The sequence below is a fragment of the Pogonomyrmex barbatus genome, unplaced genomic scaffold (genome assembly GCF_055798465.1).
Source record: "Pogonomyrmex barbatus isolate J1 unplaced genomic scaffold, ASM5579846v1 scaffold7, whole genome shotgun sequence".
NCBI lineage: Eukaryota > Metazoa > Arthropoda > Insecta > Hymenoptera > Formicidae > Pogonomyrmex > Pogonomyrmex barbatus.
Window position 1 is genome coordinate 657128 of NW_028297171.1, and position 19711 is coordinate 676838.

The following is a 19711-nucleotide window of genomic DNA, read 5'->3' on the forward strand; positions in this document are numbered from 1 at the left end:
AAAAAAATGAAATAAATAAATATCTAATATGTACATGCATTCACGCATACACGCACGCACGCATGCACGCACGATATGGGTCACAATACTTATAAGCTAGGCAAACTGTATCCTATTATTTACAACTATTTATACCTTACTAACTAGACTGACAGTACGCGACTATTTATAAGTATATACACGAGCGCAGATGATGCCTCTAAGCGCGAAGAGCGCACAGACCGAATGCCGAGAGCATTCTCGCATAGAAGAAGGAACATTCTTCTCCTCGATGAAGTAGGAAACGAAGGATCGAATGTCAAGAATAGCTTAGGAAATGTAACACTCTTCTCTTCAATCGACAGGAAAGCAGGAAATTTCGCTACCCTTCCGATAGCTTTCGAAAGGTTTTAGTCGAGACAGGAACGGGATTGAGGTCGATTTATTCACTGAACCAGCTTATGTACCCGTGTTGGCTTTCCCTTCTTATATCGAATTTCCCTGTGGGAAGAGTCTCCCCAGATGAGTAATCACGTTCTTGGAACTCCGAAGGGACGGGTGATCGATCCCGAAATTAGTAATGCGGTCGTTACATGAGTCTTTTACAATTTTATCATGCGTCACTTGCGCCTAAATTTGATAAATTGTATCGAGCTTAGGCTTGTATATTGTTCGAAATTTTGCATTTGATTTACAGATTTGCGTTTACCGTTCTTAATATATAAATACTTATTGACATTGAGCATTTTTGCGCGCACGATCAGTTTGCGCACAAATACTCCTGCGTGGAAACTCTTTTCGATTCCAGTCTTTTGCCAGAGTGAGTAGCGAAACGTCGTCAAGTAATATCGCCATAGCAGCTGCAGCATACATTGTATTGCATATTTTGCGCTAACAGAGTGTAAAAAAACGATATAAGCAACAGTGAATTACACGGCTATATAAGAGTAGGAAAATAAGTGGTGCTTAGAATCTGTTAGCTGATTTAAAATTTCAAGAACGAACAATTTTATAACTTATTCGGATATCATCGGAAGATTTTGAATTTTTATTGAATGCTATCGCTTCATAAATAAAAACATGGATATTGCAATAAAAAAAATATTCTATTAAATTCTATTAAATATAAAAGTATTCTATATCAATCTTTTGTTCCACTTATGTCCATTTTCATATTATTTGGAATTATTTCCCATTTAAATATCTAATCTTTTATTGCAATTGAAATGAAATAATGTTTAGCATCCTATAATATGAGTAACTTTTCATATTTTATTAATTGAAGAGTTATTTCATTTGACAATTCCATAATTTTTTCACGCACAATTTTTCTGTTCCATGGACACGTCTAGACTGAGCATTGCTTCGCATGAAAATCGTTTCATGTATCGACAAGCGATGGATGGCGTTTGCGCATGTTCACAGTGTACGTCAAAACAAAATCGACACGTCTAGATGCGAGCATTCGTGTACGCAAACTGTTTGTGCGCACAAAAATGCTCACATTAGTACGCACCTTTAGAGTTTTACTTCGTTTTCGCAGAGAGTCGTTTCGCAGAGAGTCGTTTCGCAGAGAAGTTTCTCGGTATTACAATTATGGTTATCGTTCACGGCTTTTCTCCGAATTTAGTCACAGATATACGCGTCGTTCAAGTTTTCGAGGCGCGCGGCGGGAGATGATGCACGGAGAACGGCTCGCAGCTTTTTAACGCGGTATCGATCTGTTTGTTATTTGTTTTGTCTAAGTTATTTTTTTCAGATGAATCTTTAATTGGAAAAGGATTTAGATTTAGAATGTTGTGGTTCGGTGGTAGGTAACACTACACTCTGCATCTCAGCGATAGAGATTGTACATAAGTGCCAGCTTTTGAAGCCGAATTAGGTAGTACCCTAGTTCGAAAGTAATTCTTGCATATGGCGAAGCTGTTGGAAGCGAATTGCCGGTAGTACCTGGAAATAACACTCTATTTTTGCCGGTACAAAAAACGATAGAAGACGAAAGCAATGATGGATCGATATATTGTCTCGGTAAATAGGTGCAAATCAGAGTCAGTTAATATATCCGAGTTTGATTGTGAATCAGTCAGGTCGGCCGAGCTCGGGTTTCGAGTCTGATTCCGTAGATGATTTCATCAATTTGCCATAGAATTAGCCGAATTTTCACGACACTTTGGCGAGTTTGATGGCACGGTCAATGCAGGGCGTGGATGCCGGCGTGGATGGGATATTTCATGTGCGGGTTTACCGCCTTGATTACGTATTCATTTCGCTTCTCGATTACACCTGTTATACTTCGCGATCGATTTTCATTGCAAAATTTTTGACATTATGATCGCATAGAATCATTGTATCGGCGTCCCGACAGGTGGTGGATCTGGAAAAAATTAATTGCGTTCGGGGGGATCACATATTTAATAGAATATCATTGAAACTCTTATTTTAAATAGAAAAAGCATTAAAAAACAATATTATTTATTGCTATTGTTTATTTATATCTTTAGAATAAATGAAGTTATAATCTTTAAAAAATTATTCGAGATTATAATCCCGACAGGTATATCAATATCAAGAATAATAGATTTTTTGAAAGTAAATATTTATTTCAATGTCTTAAAATGTATGTTTCATCAAGATTTTAATGTAATTTTTGACTAATATCATTTTTCATAATTACATTTAAATTGCAGGAATATTCCAAAGAAGCAAACTGAAAATTTCGCCATAACATTGCGTGATGATGGATTGTACAATATCTTATCACGTATCGCCTTACTGGACGAAGATTTACCAGAAACAACGATTGTTAAATGCTTACTCGGCATATCAAAAGCATCGTACAAGGTTTCTCGCAAAACTGTCTATTATACTGGTTAGTGTTATTTGTTTTAATAGGGATATAAATATATCAGATTTTACATATGTATTTTGGTAATTAGTAATTATTTATTAGTAATTATTTATTAATGGGGATTGGAGAGGAAGGTTGAAGTGAATTGAAGATTGCTCTCTGATTGTATGCTAACTTTTTGTTTTATATTAATTTGTATATTATTTACAATAACATTTTTGAATTTCTGAGAAAGTAGTCGTTACGTCACTTCTCGCAAATGTATTCTCTTTTCGATTTGATTTATGGCCCATCGCAAACGGTGAGTATTTGTAAAAATTAATGAGATAGAATATGCCAATGTTTCTATGTACGTAATTGCTTTTTTGTCGGACCGAATGCTCCCTCCTTTTGTATGAGCGGAGAGAGCTCGGTTTGTGAGACTTTAATAGTCAAACGCAGATCTCTCTTCCGGACTTGGATTGGACGAATACCGTCGATTAGCATTAACGTTCATGGTAACTGCGTAAGAATATGCGGTGATCATGCAGACGTAGGACCGAGTGTCAGAATTGACTTTCCGAGCGTAGGCGATTTAACACCCCGTGATTTGGCTCCAATGTGGCTTGTGCCGCAAAACAACTTTGCTTTACAGGTAAATGATAGGACGAGGAAAAAGAGAAATCGTTTGATGACAAAGGATGAGAAGGATGAGGAGAAATATTTGAAAGAATGAGGAGGAATAGCTGCTGCTAGAATAATTGAAATTGAAGTTCTTCTTCAACGATGTTTGTCGGAATTAAGTTGGTCGGCTTGGCCGATAAACCATCGCACAGTAGGGTAAAATGAAAAGTCGTATTATGAAATTACCCAGAGCACTAAAATTTTATCCGATTTTAATATTTTATGTTTACACTAAACTTATTCAATTTCGAATAAAGTTATCAGAATTAATTTTTTAATTTTGACTTTTCTTTAAAAATTAATACATACCAGCTAGAAAATGGAAAGAATTTTGTGCTAAATTGAGTATATATATTGATATTGGAAATTATAAAAATATCAAAATTATGAAATTAATTATAATGAATGCGATATGGCTGCCATAAATAATAAAGATATTATAAATATAAATAAATCTATCATTATATGAATGGCACAAAATTCACATGTAAATATATTTTACTCGTTAGTATATTATTAATAAATTCAAAATAAAGTAAATCGAGTATAATGGATGCCAAATTGGAAATTTATTTAATTTTTCTTAAAAATAATATTGAAAAATTTTTAAAGTTGTTGACGAATCTAAAATCAGAATTGCAAAATTTGAAATAATTCAAACTTGGCTAATGCTTAAATTAAAAATATTTTTTATTTTTGTGAAAAGATCACATATTAGTATCTTTAAGTTATAAAGTGTCTTTAAGTTATAAAGTATCTTTAAGTTATAATCTGAAATTAAAAAATTTGAAAAAAATAACAATTAAGAAATTAATAAAGTTATTAGGTGTACAAAAAGTTCTGAGCTTTAGATTTCATATAACCGAAATAACAATTTAAATTTTATATATCTTCCCGCCCTTTTGCGGTTTTAAAGCGTTAACATTTAGCCTTCTAAAATGCCATACGGTTTGGTATTTGATGCACATAATCTCAAAAATCAGTAGTGTTTACGATGGCAATAACAAAAGAGCATATTCGATTTTCCATCCACTTCGCGTTTCATCTGAAGAAAAATGCTGCTGAAGCCATTGCAATGATTTGTGCTACATATGGAGAGAACGCTGTAAGTCATACTACATGTAAAAGATCAAAAATTTCGCCAAGGAGATTTCAGTCTTGAAGATGAACTGCGTGCTGGACGCCCTCAAAAGATTGAAACGGACGAATTGCAAGCACTGCTGGATATAAACTCTGCGCAAACTGAAAAGGAGCTTGCAGAACAGCTTGGCGTTATGCAGCAAACCATTTCCGTACGTTTACATACGATGGGAAAGGTTCAGAAGGAAGGCAGATGGGTACCGCATGAATTGTCCGAAGACAACAAAAATCGTCGGCGTGACACTGCACTCACTTTGTTTTCAAAGTTCCGGAAAAAAGATTTTCTACACAAAATCATTACAGGCGATGGAAAGTGGATTCTTTATGATAACCTTAAACGTAGAAAATCATGGGTTGACCCTGGCCAACCTTCGACATCGATGCCAAAGCCCAATATCCACGCCAAGAAGGTTTTGCTCTGGTGGGATTGGAAAGGTGTAGTATATTACGAGTTGTTACAACCGGGTGAAACAATCACGGCAGACCGCTACCAACAACAATTGACCAATTTGAGCGATGCATTAGAAGAAAAGAGGCCATTTACTGGCCAAGGACGTCGTAAAATGATTTTGCTTCATGACAATACTTGACCACATGTTGCAAAAGCGACTCAGGACCATATCTTTGCGTTAGGCTGGGAACTTCTCCCGCACGCGGCGTATAGCTCAGACATGGCGCCTTCCGATTACTACCTATTCCGGTAGCTGCTGCATCATTTGGCTAATACACATTTCGTGAGATTTGAAGAGATACGAAAATGCATTGATGACTTTATCGCTTCCAAACCGGTGAGCTTCTATTGTCAAGGAATTCGCAAGCTATCTGAAAGATGGCAAAAGGTCATTGATGCAAGCGGGGAATATTTCGCTGATTAATATTTTTTTATTTGTTTTTGAATAAAGATTGAATTTTACAAAAAAAAGCTCAGAATTTTTTTACATCTAATAAAAGATTCTTTAAACGAAACAATCAGAAGTTAGGGTAGTAGTATGGTTATAAAGAAATCGAGCGCAGATCTTGTAGCATATGATTTAATTATGGATTAAGTATTATATGAAGTGTAAACATATCGGCTTACTTTTAAACCATCCTCAGTACAAATACAGTTGACATAAAGCGTAAGATGATGGTGAAAAAGCTCTTGATTATGATTCTTTGGCAAGGAGACTTATTAAACATCCTATAGACAACTGTCCAAAACGCAGTTGCACGACGGATGAAATTGTTACAAAATGTTAGGTACAAATTGTTAACAACAAGCTAGAATAGTTATAGAGATTTTTTTAATGTAAGGAATAGCTAATGAGGAACTGGGAGTAAAAACAGGATGTAATAAAGAACATAATCATCTTATCTCTAAATCACCACACAAGTACTTCGCATATATGTAATAAATAATTCGTAAGATAAAATACAATGGTGATTAAAATACATGAAATATAGTCATAACAAGGTCCAGTTTTTAAATTTAAAATGTCTAAAAGATAATAAATTATAATATATTAGAAAAAGATATAGTAAAAAACACAATCAACAAAACGATTACATCGTCCAATGTCAAATTGTAAAATGGTAACAATTGCCGGCGGTAAAAACAGATGTAATTACAAAATAGGAGGTGGCAAAGTTATTTAAAAGAAGTATGATATATTATTAATTTGATTATTTGTTTATGAGTGTAAAATAAACTCGATCTACAACAATTCGGTATCTGTTTTTAGATATAGACCGTTCTTTTGTCTTTCTATATATATTATTTCTGAGATTAACCATTTGTTGTACAAGTTCTTAACATCCAGCATTTTCACGCTCTTCCATTCAAATTCATGTTTCATATAAAAACTCTGGTCTGCAATTACAGAACGGGAAGATTCCGAGTAGTATGTCTGCGATGTGAAATCCGAGTATTTAATAATCGTTCCATTTGTTCCACATAAAATGCATCGCAATTTTGGTCGTAATTAATCTCGTATACGACATTTCTTTTTTGTGAATTTGATAGGGAGTTTTTATGTACCCTAGTGGCACCACGAAGATTAATATTATAAAATGCTAGTCTGAAGTTCGAGTTTTTAAAGATGTTGGCAAATTTCTTGTATATTACTAGTACTATCACTCGTCGATCTCCAATTTTGCTTATATATTAGATTTTTTAGATTTAATATCAAAAATGAATTTCTTCGGGTAGTCATTATCGAGTAGTATGTTAACAATAAATTGAAGGTTTTTCTCGTAAAATTCCGGATGCGAAAATAAAAATGCTTTATTTTTGTATCAGGGAAATGGCTGTATGTATCTTAGACTGGCGCCTAGTTAGAATTGTCGAGGCCCTCTTATTATGATGTAAGACTCTTACTATGATGTCAGTGATTAACAAAGGGTTAATTTTGGTCACCTTAATCACTGACCAGCTCATTGATCGGATTAGCCTTAAGATCGAAGCTCCTCTATCCCCTCGCCATGGGCCCGTGCCATCTTTATGGTGATCTGCTCGATCCCATAGCGCAACTTAAAGTCCAGCTCCCTCAGTTTGAGCAAGATGGATTTTAAGATGCCGAAAACGAAGTTTCTTCCTTCAAGGGAAGCTCCAACGTTTTCGGCAAAGATATGTCAGCCCTGAATGCCGACACCTGGATTCTGCCTCTCCAGCAGCGCCAGGATCGCAGCCATAGGTTTCGGGGATCCCGGAACCCAGGCCATAGTCCTGTGCCGCCTTTGACGCTCCTCCAAACCCACCATCCTAAGCCCAGCGCCCTTCCAGAACACGATGCTGCCTATCCAACTCTCAAGCCACACGAGTGACTCTACGTCCGTGCCCTTAACAACAATCGCGCCATTCTTAAGGCTAACCGGTCCCACAAATCTAGGCAGAAAACCCTCCTAGATCCTTCCCATTTCTGCCAGGACCACCCTCCTGAACAAGGTCAACTGCTCTGGAGTGATACCCCTCTCGGGATATCCCTCTAGAACAACCGTCCTCGCCAGCGGGTCGGCTGTCACCGCATAGGACCCCATCTCCTAAGCTCTAAGTTTTTTCGTAGCCCTCTTGATTGAAAGTGGGGTTTCTCCAAAGCCCGCGCTTGTAGGCTCTTTCTCCCCCGCCTCCGATTTTGCTTGGGCAGCTGAGGTGCAGAAAGATTGCTCTTCTGCAAGAGCCCTCCCTGTCCCTCTTAGCTCTTCTCTTCTCCGCTCTGCAACGGTTCCTCTTACGAGGAGCCTCTGCGTCGCTTGCCAAGTCTCCGTTTCCTCTCGAGCCCAAAAGAGCCCGTTCAGGAATAGGAGTCGCTCCTTCCTCCTCGGTAGCGGTCGCCTTGCCTCCCGAGCCCATGCGGGCCTATTCCTGCGGCGCGATCATCACCATCTCCCATGCCCTTCGCAACCTTCAGTCTCCATCATTTTGTCGTTTATAGTTTTATCAAGTTCAACATCCATGATGTTCTCACGAATAGCTAGGAACGAATGAGGTCTGTCCACGCAGAGCCCTACATGCGTGAATAAGGCTAAATACTCTGGGATTTCGCCCGCTTCTCCAGAGGCATCGTTAACGATACTGCACCCTCAGTGCCATGCAGCCCTCACCACGATAGCTCTCAGCTTGGCTTGGGAAGATGGCTCATGGCTTTCTTGATCCCACACAGGGTTTCATACCTGGGAGACCAGTTATCACCGTCACTGTCCGGAGGGTTCCCCGATCCCACACAGGGTTTTATACCTGGAGGACCGAGCCCCCCTCTCTCCTGCATGTCCTCCTATCCGTTATCCGAAGATGTGCCCGATGGGTATTTCGACACGAGAGATGACCTAAATTAGCAAAATGCAATATAAACGCCAATATATGATTGCTGCAAATTTGTGTAAGACAAATATCCTTGTCATATCGTGATGAAATCACCTCAATGGACACGTGTTAAAATTACAAGCTTACAATTTCACATAGGTCAATGATACTATGTGATATTTTTTAAGAACAATTGATGTTCCTCGCAATGAGATTATTTCATTGGACATGTGTTAAAATTAACGCAAACTTGCAATTCTATATAAATCAATAATATAAAATATGTTTTTTAAGAACAATCGACACATGTCTCGTGATGAGATCATCGTATTAAAAACACGATTATTACATTTTCGCATAAGTCAAGCACCGATGAGATCACATAGAATAAACTTTAGACATCATTTGATGCAGTGAAATTAGGCACCGTATTATGCAAAAATATTCTAAAGAACGCAGACGATAATCATCATTGATAAGATATAATGAAAAGACTGACATGTTACACGTCCTATTATTAACTGAATTGAGAATTAATACATTAAAAAAAGATAATTAATATGGAAAAAATTGATCGTGATCTTTTGAAGCAATCTATTCGGTTGAATTCGAGATTAGAGTACGTCGCGTGAGAGCAATGATATGACAAGTACATTGAGTCACTAGAAGAACATGGTCGAATTAAACGTTCGCGATTATTGATTAGTATTAAACAATCATTGGTCGCACAGATAGCGCAACTCGAAAGTTTGAAATATTCGATACGTCAACATTTGTGAATGCGAGTACTGAATATAGCGGGATATATAGAACTCAGATGGCGCGAAATTGATACGGCGTTCGAAAGCCGAATATTGTTTGGTGCCATCATCAATACCAAACACATCGAACCTTGTCCTTGAATTTTTCAAGGATGTGAGGGATATGGTGCTCGGGCGTGTGCAAAGTATCATGCAAAATAGTAAATACAATGTTTAACGTGAATTTGTTGCGGATGACAAATGTGCAAATACAAGTATTAATACGAAAAACTGTGAACTCTTTTGTACGTCCTATTTACGGACATGGTACGAGTTGCGCGTTGTTGAGCTTATCTTGGCATTCCTGGAAGAATTTCAGGAACGCGATAGCAAATGCGCGTTGTCGCGTATAGTCAATTTGATCATTAATATAACGAGCACAATCCTCTGCACGCGGACTGTTACATCCAGTTACCACGAGAAATTATAATGAAGAAAACAGTGATCAAGGTACAGTCCACAGACAATGCATGTTTCGTCTGAACAGTGGATGCTCTGCATCTAGCTAAAAATCATGCAGAACAATAACCTTGTATCCACATTACACATCGGTACTCAATCTCTAAAATATTGAATTTCCCATAATGTTGAACCAAATTAAAAAATTTGAACGTCTCAACTCATCTCCATCAATGTGTGCATCGAAAAGAAAAAAGAATTTTTGATTCTTCCGAACGAAGAAAAGCATATCAATCTGCTGTATGTGCAAGATCCGTGAGATGACAATGCGGGACATTTCACGTGTTTAAAAATTTATCCCACTTCGTAGGCTCACAACTAAATAGAAAAACAGAAAATAAGAAAAAAGGATAATAAATTTTTTTGTGATCGGTATATACATATTTGAACAAATTGTAAAATATTTTATACTTATTTTTTTAAAAGACTAAAATAATCATATTTCTTGATGTCCATTAATGTTTCTTGGCAGATTTTACGCGAGAAAACTAGAAAAATTTTAATAATGTTCCGCACTGTCACGTTTACAAAAAACTGTTTGCACCAGACGAAAAGCGGATACGCGATCATTGCCATCTGACCGATTTAAAAGTCCCGCGAATTTAAATTATAATTTAAATTACGAAGACTCGCATTGTATTGTCGCACTCGCGGCCGGTTCACTCGCGTCACACTCACGCAAAGAAAGGAAGAGACAATTTAAAAAAAAAAACACACTTTATTATGCACTAGCATGGGAACAACAATAAGAGCTTTCACAATTAAATAAGAATTCGCCGCGACACAGCTCAAACTCGCGCGTCGTGCCGACGACTCTCTCACCAAAACAACGCTTGACAACCGCTTGACGATCGCGTCGACAAGGATCTTCAGATTGGAAATGTATGAGGATAGCGTCGAGCGGAACACCGCTCGGTCGTAACACTATCCCCCTCCTCTTTGAAATTGTCGTCTCGACAATTCCAGGGAACTCCCTCGCAGAAAAGTCGGCTTCTTCTTCCATGGTGAAGCTCTCAGGGAATCTGTCGGCTTCCTCTACCTACCCTCTTCTAACCCGAGCTGCTGCTGCGGGTTACCGAGCGCCGTAACCCAAACTTTACCCTTCCAGTCCCAAACTTTACCCTTCCCTTATCAGTCCCAAACTTTATCCTTCCCTTCCGTGCCGCTGAGAGGTCATCTTCCCTCTTTTTTTTTCTTCCGTGATGCTTCTTTATCTTGTGCTTGTGTCTTGCGCACTTCTCTCTTGAATCTTCGGACAAGGAAGGGGGAAGCTTTCGTAGACCCTTCCTTATGAATACTCCAAGTCCCCGCCTCGGCATTTTCCCTAAGTCCCTCGGAAAAACCACGGTTCAAAAAAACCGAGGGCGAGGCAGACTTCTTACAAAAAAGGATTTCCTTAGCAAGATGTTCAGGCAGATAATAAAAGATCTTCCTCTTTAAGAGATACCAACAAACCTCAAATAAGAAACATAAACAGTATCTACTTAAAGAACTTTAAAAAAAAATTAATTATTCCCTCCCAAAAAAATGAAATATGTATATATCTTTTTTTACTTACACTTACAGGCTCAGCTTCGATTCTTTTCCTTACAAATTTCTTTTCCTTTCCTCAAATGGAGCTAATCTATCTAAATGTACTACATTATTTTTATGCCTTTTTGTTTTTCGAATGCAATAAACTACATCGTTCATTTTCCTAACTACCATAAGGTCTTCTCAATTATTTTGTAACTTGCTCTACCTCGCATTCTTTAAAGATTATAAAACCAAACTTTCTGGCCAGGCACAAAATTTAATCGCCCATTTTTCCGATCATAATTCATTTTTATCCTTTGCGATCCTAAATTCATACGTTGACTCGCAACATTTTTATCCTTTGCGACCCTAAATTCATACGTTGACTCGCAACATATTTGGGTATGAATCAGTTTCTCCTTTAATGAATATTCTCCTTCTTGGGGAATATTACTAGTTCCAGGAGGACAACCACGAAGAAAATTTAACGGCAATCTTAATTCTCTACCCACATTCAGTTCTGCAGGAGTAAAATCTGTGACCTCATGCTTAGAAGATCTGTAAACTAATAATTCTAAAGGGACCCAACGATCCCAATCTCTCTGGTTTTCTGAAACAAATTTAGAAAAATAATTTAACAAAGTCTGATGTTGTCGTTCCATCTGACCGTTAGATTGTGGATGAAGAGGAGTAGTGCGAGTTTTTCTTTATTCCTAAAATTCGATATACTCCTGAAACATTCGCGATTCGAAATTCCTTCCTTGATCCGTATGTATTTCCAATGGCACTCCATGCCTAGATACTATCTGATTTATAAAGACTTCTGCCACCATACAAGCTTTGATATTTCTCAGTGAAAAAGCTTTCATCCATTTTGAAAAACAATCAGTAACTACTAATAAATATTTATTCCCGGAAGAAGAAAACCGGTAAGAAGCCTAACACATCTATCTGCAATCTCTCAAAGGGAGCACCTACATTATAAATCTGAAAAGCAGATTTTCCTTTTCCAGCAGGACCTTTTTTAGTTACACAAACTTTACAGGTCCTGATCCAATGTTCTACATCTTGTTTGCATGTCATCCAAAAGAAACGCTTCCGAATCTTTTCAAGAGTTTTATTCTAAAATGTCTCCCTGCAGAAGAATCATGAGCCTCCTCCAAAACTTGTTGCATCATTTTATGAGGATCAACAATTTGAAGAATAACAGTTTTCAAATCAGGAGATTCCCATCTCCTATAAAGGACTCTATCCTTAATAACCAAAAATCCCATTAAGACCAATAAATTTTCGAAAAAGCATTCCCGGAAATAATCTCAAGAAGAGGGCGTCTACCTATTTCCTTACTCCGAAAAATTTCAACAATCGAAGGATCTTCTAACTGCGCTGATTGCCAATCCTTCGATTCCCTTCCCTCTAAAACTATCCTTCTTAAATATTCCCCTTTATTTTCCTCCTCTTTTCTTTTCACTCTAACACAATAATTGCAGTTACCTTCCGCACAGAGGCGTCTTGATAATCTATTAGCGTTCCCATGCGATTTCCCTGCTCGATGAAAAATTTCGAAATTATATTGCTGAAAACGTTCCAAACCAGCGGGCCAACTGACCCAGTTTCCTAAAAGACATTAACCAATGGAGAGAAACATAGTCAGTTCTTATTAAGAATTCTCGTCCATATAAATAGTGATGAAAACTTTTCAAAGAACCAACTATTACTAACAACTTTCTTCGAGTTGTTAGTAACATAATAGTGTTCGAGTTACACAATAATTTCTTTCGGTTTTACTTAACACCCTACTAAAATGAGTAATTACTCTCTCCTTTCCTTCTTGAATCTGGGATAAAACAGTACCAATGCCATGATTCGAGGCGTCAGTATCCAAAACGAATTTTTCTGTCTTGATTGGAAAGGATAAGACAGGGAAAGAAATCAAACATCGCTTAAGCTTTACAAATGCCTCCTGACAATGTTCATCCCAAACAAACTTACACTGTTTCTCTGGCAAGGAAAATAAGGGTTTTGCAATTTGCGAAAATCCTTTAACAAATTTCCTATAATAGGAGCATAATCCCAAAAAATTACGAACTTGCTTCTTATTCCGCGGAACAGGTCATTCCTGTATGGAAACTATCTTTTCAGAGTCAGTAGAGATTCCTTCTTCCGAGACTTCATGTCCTAAATATTTAACTTTCCTTCCAAACAGGGAACATCTCTTTGGATTTATTTTTAAATTTGCTGCTCTGAGACGAAGAAAAACTTCCCGTAAATTAGCCAACATTTCTTCAAAGATTTTACTGAAAATCACAACATCGTTTAAATAAACCAAATAGATTTTATTTAATATCTGATGAAGAATCCTTTCCATTAACTTCTCAAAAGTTGCCGGGGCATTACATAATCCAAATGGCATCACAGTAAATTGCCACAAACCGTTACCTATTGAGAATGCCGTTTTTTCCTTATTTTCTGAACAAAGCTTCACCTGCCAGTATCCACTTTTCAAATCCAACATGGAAAATTAATAATTTCCTGACAATCGATCAAGAAGATCATCCATTCTTGGCAATGGGTAACAATCCTTCTCAGTGATTGCATTAAGCTTTCTGTAATCCACATAGAATCTCAACATTCCGTCCTTCTTCTTTACCATAATCGCAGGTGAAACCCAAGGACTGTGGGATTCTTCAATCACCCCTTGCTGTTTGATCTCTTCAAAAATTTTCTCCACCTTATCTTGCATCTGTAAGGGAATACATCTAGGAATCTGCTTAGGACTTGATTTTCCTACAGAAATTGAGTGTTCTATTACCAAGCAATTTCCCGCTACAATATTTTCCGAAAAGATATCCTGAAACACCTCGACAAATTCAAAAAAACTTTTCTTTTGTAAATCATTTAATTCTACCAAATTCCTATTGAAGAAATTTAATAAAAACTAAATGACATATATATCTTTCTATTTATTCAAGACTCTTCCTTTTCTAACACAATTTAACTTTAAATATCACAAAATTGATTTAATCAATTATATTTTTATTACAAAAAATTAAAGAATTACAGTACAAAATAAATGATAAATATTTATTTAAATAAAATAATTTTTATGTAAAAGCAATTGGCACTGCTCGACCGAACTACTATAAATAGAAGCAAGATTTATTGTTTAATATGATAATTACAATAATATAGGTATGTTATACAATAAAACTTAAACTAAACTTATACTAAATTTTAAACCTGTTGCGTATAATCGCGTTTACAATACATGCCTTATAAATATAAAATTTAATTCTACATTTATAAAGAGAACACTAGGTGACTAGTCGGAGTATTTTGATGCATTTTATACAGGCTGTTCTTGAGCGAAAAAACAAAACGATATGTGTCCGGCCGTTCTTGCTAATGGTCCAGTTTCGAAGAAATTGATTTTTAAAAAATGAGTTTAATCGGCCAATATATGAGCGAGACGTTTTATACGTTTACTCGTCGCCATTAAGCAAACGCAGCAATAATGTAGTTAATAAGACGTTGGCTTTGTACGAGATAGATCGCGTGTTCAAATCCTGTCGCGTGTACTTCTTTTTTTTTTATTAAAAATTTTCATATCTATAATTATTTATATTACTGTAGATGTTCGAACAAAATTATTTATTGGATTATGTTATGTATCGGGACTGAGGTTTAAACAAGACCGCGAATAACTAAAGAATGAATAATATATTTGGAAACTGAGATGTGAGCCACTTAGCGGCTGTCGGGTAACTGCGCTCGAGTCGAGTCATAAGAAATCAATCCGATTCGGAGCAATTCGGAGCAATCACACGCACATTGCGTAACTATAGAACCATACATAAATAATGCGTATTTTCAATATCAAACTTCCGAGTATCTCGAGACATTATAATTTCCTCCCCTTCTTGTTTGTCTTTATTTGAGCCTTTCCAAACGTCGAATTACCTTTTCCGGACTTCTAACATTTTCCTCTTCGCAATCACACTCATTTTTTCGTGTTGCTTGCATCGTCAAATCGTATAATCTGATTTACGTGACGTTTCCAGATTTTACCAGACGTAATCTCCACCTGAAATATCACAGGTAATAATCTCTTTATGATTTCGCCTTTAATTTTTTTTTCATTACGCTAAAATCGTCTACAAGGACGACGTCACCTACATTGAAATTAACATTACGATTACCTTTTCTGCCTATTATCTGTGTGATTTGCTTCGTGTTTATCATATCGCTCACGTCAGGTTTAAGTAGATCGAATCGAGTTCTAAGCTCGTGCTTATATACCAAATATGCTGGACTTCGATCAATCGTGCAATGCTCCGTCGCTCGATGATCGAATAAAAACAAATCTATCGCATACTCAAGATTTTTACCGCTCTTTACTATTTTAGTTCCTTTGTCTTTGAACGTTTCCACAAAGTTTTCGGCTGCATTATTCGTCGCGGGGTGATGCGGCGCGGAAAAACTGTGTTTGCTTTTAAGGAATTCTTTAAACTCTAAGCTTGTGTATCGTGGATACTGGGTATCGTTATCGGTAACCAGGTGCCGTGGCAGAACCGAGCGAATAATTTTCTAAATTCTTTTATTACTTCGGAAGTCTGAATGCATTTGCAATATCGATTACTTCCGTCCATTTAGCATGAGCATCGATTATGATCATAAACATACGACCAAAAAAAGAACCTAAAAAATCAGAATGAATTCTGGACAAAACCACGTTTTGGTCCAGAATTCATTCCGATTTGGAATCTGGATGCGTGTAACTCTCGCAGCACTATTTCCTTCACTCTTTCTGGGATGACAATTCTGTATCCCCAGAAAAGGCATTCCTTTTCCACTATTAATTTATCCCTTTTTGCATGACATTTTTATTCATACTCACTTAGCTCTTTCACATTTGGCCACTCATTATTCACATACCTTATAATTTTACTCAGCACTTCATCGCATTTTGTTTCTTTCGCAATTTCTATCACCTTTAATGATTGGTATCTCGCTTACATAATTCACTGCGGTATACTCGCTCTCAAACTATCATTGATAGGGAGCCTGGATAGTGCGTCACAGTTACCGTCCGGACCTAATGTATTCTATATAAATCTCGAAAGGAAATACGACCATCTTTGTAATCTGCTAATTATTATTAACGAAATCTCTTGTTTTGGACCAAAGATATAAATCAAAGACTTGTAGTCCGTCCTTAAGATAATCTCTTTACCGTAAATATAATTATAAAACTTTTTAAATCCGAATATGATCGCACTGGCTTCCTTATCAATTGGTGCTCAATGCAGCTCTTTTGTCGGTATTATTTTGGACGCGTAAGCTATTGGTTTCTCCGAGTATTTATATAATAAAATCACAGATAGGCCGTAGGATGAAGCATCGCAAGCTAATACAATCTCCTCATTCCTATCATAATGAGCCAAAACTCTCGATGACGTCAACTCTGTTTTTATCCGTTCAAACGTGACGTCGCATTCTTTTGACCAAGTGAATTTATTTTCTTTCATACACTCGTATAGTGATTTCAATTTATTGGCTCTATCGGGTAAAAATCGTGCATAGTACGTTATTAGGCCTATGAACGATTGCAATTGCTTCGTGTCTTTGGGCCTCGGGGCGTCAACAATAGTTTTAATTTTCGTGAAAGATTTGTGTAATCCCTCTTTATCACAAACCCGAGAATGTCCAAGCGTTCCTTAAAAAAATCACATTTATTTATATTTACTCTTAGCCCATTATCTTCAAACCATTTGAAGGTCCTACAAAGCGTTTGCAAGTGTTCGTCGTCATTTTTGCCGGCACAAAAATATTATCAAGGTACGAAATAACGTTATCAATTCCGGCAAGATATTGCTCGATTTTCCGTTGAAAATCGCCCGGTCCTGCTCCTATTCCCTCAGTCATTTTGATATATCTATATAACCCCTTATCTGTAATAGTTAATATCTCGAACTTTCCTCTACCGAGATCTGCATATATTCGTGCTCCAAATCAATCTGAGAGAATTTTGTATCGAGGGACTAGGACCATCATCTCTTTGGAGTACCGGTTGTGAGGATTCAAGAGAATATACATAGAGAATATACAAGAGTATATACAATATATATATTGTGATATATGTATATATGTGTGTTATTGTATTGTTGACGTTATTCTAAACACGTTATTCTAAACACGTTATTTGCGATAAATATTATCACATGCTTCGGTAGTCGAAAGGATAAGATACCTGCTCGGTAAATAGGAGATCCAGGTTCGATTCCTGGCTGGGGTGGTATTTTTTCACAAAATAATTACGAGTTTTCACAACTGGTTCGTGGTCGGGCCTCGCCGTGACGCACACCCTCCCTTCTTATTACCATTCAGTGCTGCAAAAATCTCATCTATTAATGGAATCGGATGACGATCAATTATTAAACTCGGATTTAATGTGAACTTAAAGTTATCACAGATTCTAATTGAGCCATCCTTCTTTATTATCGGTATTATCGGTGTTGACCACTCGCTGACATCAATTTTCTCAAGATGCTTTAGTTTTAACAACCGATCAATTTCATTTCCTTCAGCGCAAGAGACAGTCTTCTTGCTTTGAGTGACATCGGTTTTCTTTCAAAATAATTTTGAGCATGCCTTTATTATATATTCCTGGACCTGGACTGAACAACCACGGAAACTCATTTTTAAAAATCTTTTATAACGCCGTTAAAATCAATTATCTTATTACAATTGTTTTGATCGTTTATTAACTCTTTTTCTAATTTTAAAGGCCACATTCCGAATACACATAACCATTGACGACCTATTAACGTCGGTCTGGACCTTGTCATTAGTATGTCAGTAATGACAAGGTACTTAACGTTGCTTTAATCCCCTTAAATTCTACTTGCAAGTTGTCTAGAAATCCATCCTGTTCGAGTGAAAGCTTACTGTACGCGTTTAACTTCTTGCTTATCTCATTAATCTTTATCGCGGAGAATAATCGATCTTTAGTTTCTCGCGAAATTACCGACATATACGTGTCAACTTCCATATTTACTTTGATTCCGTTTACCTTGACATTCATCGCTATTGGTTTTGCTTCGATGTTACAATTCATATTTACGATGTCGACTCTTGTGATTCTCGCGTCGCTATCTGCTTCCAGAGTAAAGAAACCAGAGTAAAGAAAGGAGTATGTCTCCTCCTCTTCCTTGCCGCCATCAGTCTCTTCATCCAAGGATTGAAGGTTGCCCTGCTGCTTGTTCCGTTGACATGCTGCTGCCAAATGCCCTTTTTTCTTACACGTGTTGCTTTTACCACAACAGAAGCACTTCTTCGGATTGTTGTTACTGTTGAAATTCTCTACTTGGTTTCTTCTTCTTGAGGAATCGTTTGTTATTGTGATTCTTAAACCTTCCACTGGCTTGCTATTTTTGTCCCCTCTGCTTCGTCTGTACGAAATTTACATCAGTTTTTATGCTCGATCCTGAGTTCAGTTTATCTGTGGTTAAGGCGTTTTTTTCGATTTCTTCCGAGGCGATAGCAATTTTTTTACGCTTTGGCATACGTTAGATCTTCTTCTTTGAATAGCATGGTTTTTATATTGTGATTTTTTAATTCACATACGAGCTGATCTCTTATTGCCGTATCCACACTAGCAAAGTTGCAGTATAGCGACGAATTTTTTAGACCGCGAATTCCGCTACCGATTCAGTCGCCGTCTGTTGCGCCAGATGAAACTTGCACCTTTCCATCGCTTCTGATGGTTTAGGGCATAAGTGATTTTTTACTAGCGTCATTAATTCCAAGTATTCCTTGGAAACAGGCTGGGACACACAAATCACGCACTAGTTTGTAGATTTCAGCGCTGATTTTAGTTAACAAAACTGCGACCTGTTTATCTTCACCGATATCATTAGCAATGAAATATAACTCGAGTTTTTCCGTGTACGTGTCCCAGTCGTCTTTCCCGAGTTCGAATATTAACTTTGTATTACTTTGTGCCATCGCGCGAGTTATCCCTTTCACTTGCACTGTATTTGCACTTGTCGAGTCTGTACTTGTTGAATTCCCAGTATCGTTAATAGGTTTACTGGGTTTCTGAATTTGTTTTGACTGGTTCACTTTACGTGATTTTTCAAAACTTTCCGAAGTGCGTCTATGCTATTGGTTTCGATAACCACTAAATCGGGTGCGTGTAGTGCAGCTAATTGTTTTAACTGTTCCAATTATTCCAGTTTAGATAAATCATAGATCCACGACATTTTCTTATAGTCAATTGTGATTGACTTCGAACTACCAGTCTTTTTCATCACTTGACATTCGTATACGAGTCACAATGGCTCGTTTAACTCACTTCTTCATCCGATTACTGCCGCAAAGTCTATTTTCATAGCTTTCTTTTTTCCAATCTGGATTCGTATTACTTGCCAAAATTGTTATGTATCGGGACTGAGGTTTTAATGAACAAGACCGTGAATTAACTAAAGAATGAATAATATATGTATTTAGAAACTGAGGTGTGAGCGA

At 37.0% G+C, this 19711-nt stretch overlaps 1 protein-coding gene, 1 long non-coding RNA gene and 1 pseudogene across 10 annotated transcripts in view; 2 read left to right on the forward strand and 1 right to left on the reverse strand.

Moving 5' to 3' along the window:
• LOC105432862 (uncharacterized) overlaps nucleotides 1-19711 on the forward strand; it is a 552262-nt gene that overhangs the window by 431501 nt on the left and 101050 nt on the right. For all 9 annotated transcript variants that reach the window (XM_089083349.1, XM_089083345.1, XM_089083344.1 and 6 more), the window contains one exon: nucleotides 2667-2848. In XM_089083349.1, the coding sequence (XP_088939475.1) occupies nucleotides 2667-2848 (182 nt within the window). The remainder of the gene's footprint in view (nucleotides 1-2666; nucleotides 2849-19711) is intronic.
• LOC148934825 (uncharacterized) overlaps nucleotides 2858-19711 on the forward strand; it is a 43238-nt gene continuing 26384 nt past the window's right edge. The window contains exon 1 of the long non-coding RNA XR_016140928.1: nucleotides 2858-3646. This is a non-coding gene — a long non-coding RNA (uncharacterized LOC148934825). The remainder of the gene's footprint in view (nucleotides 3647-19711) is intronic.
• Nucleotides 5933-7645, reverse strand: LOC148934826 (uncharacterized; annotated as a pseudogene).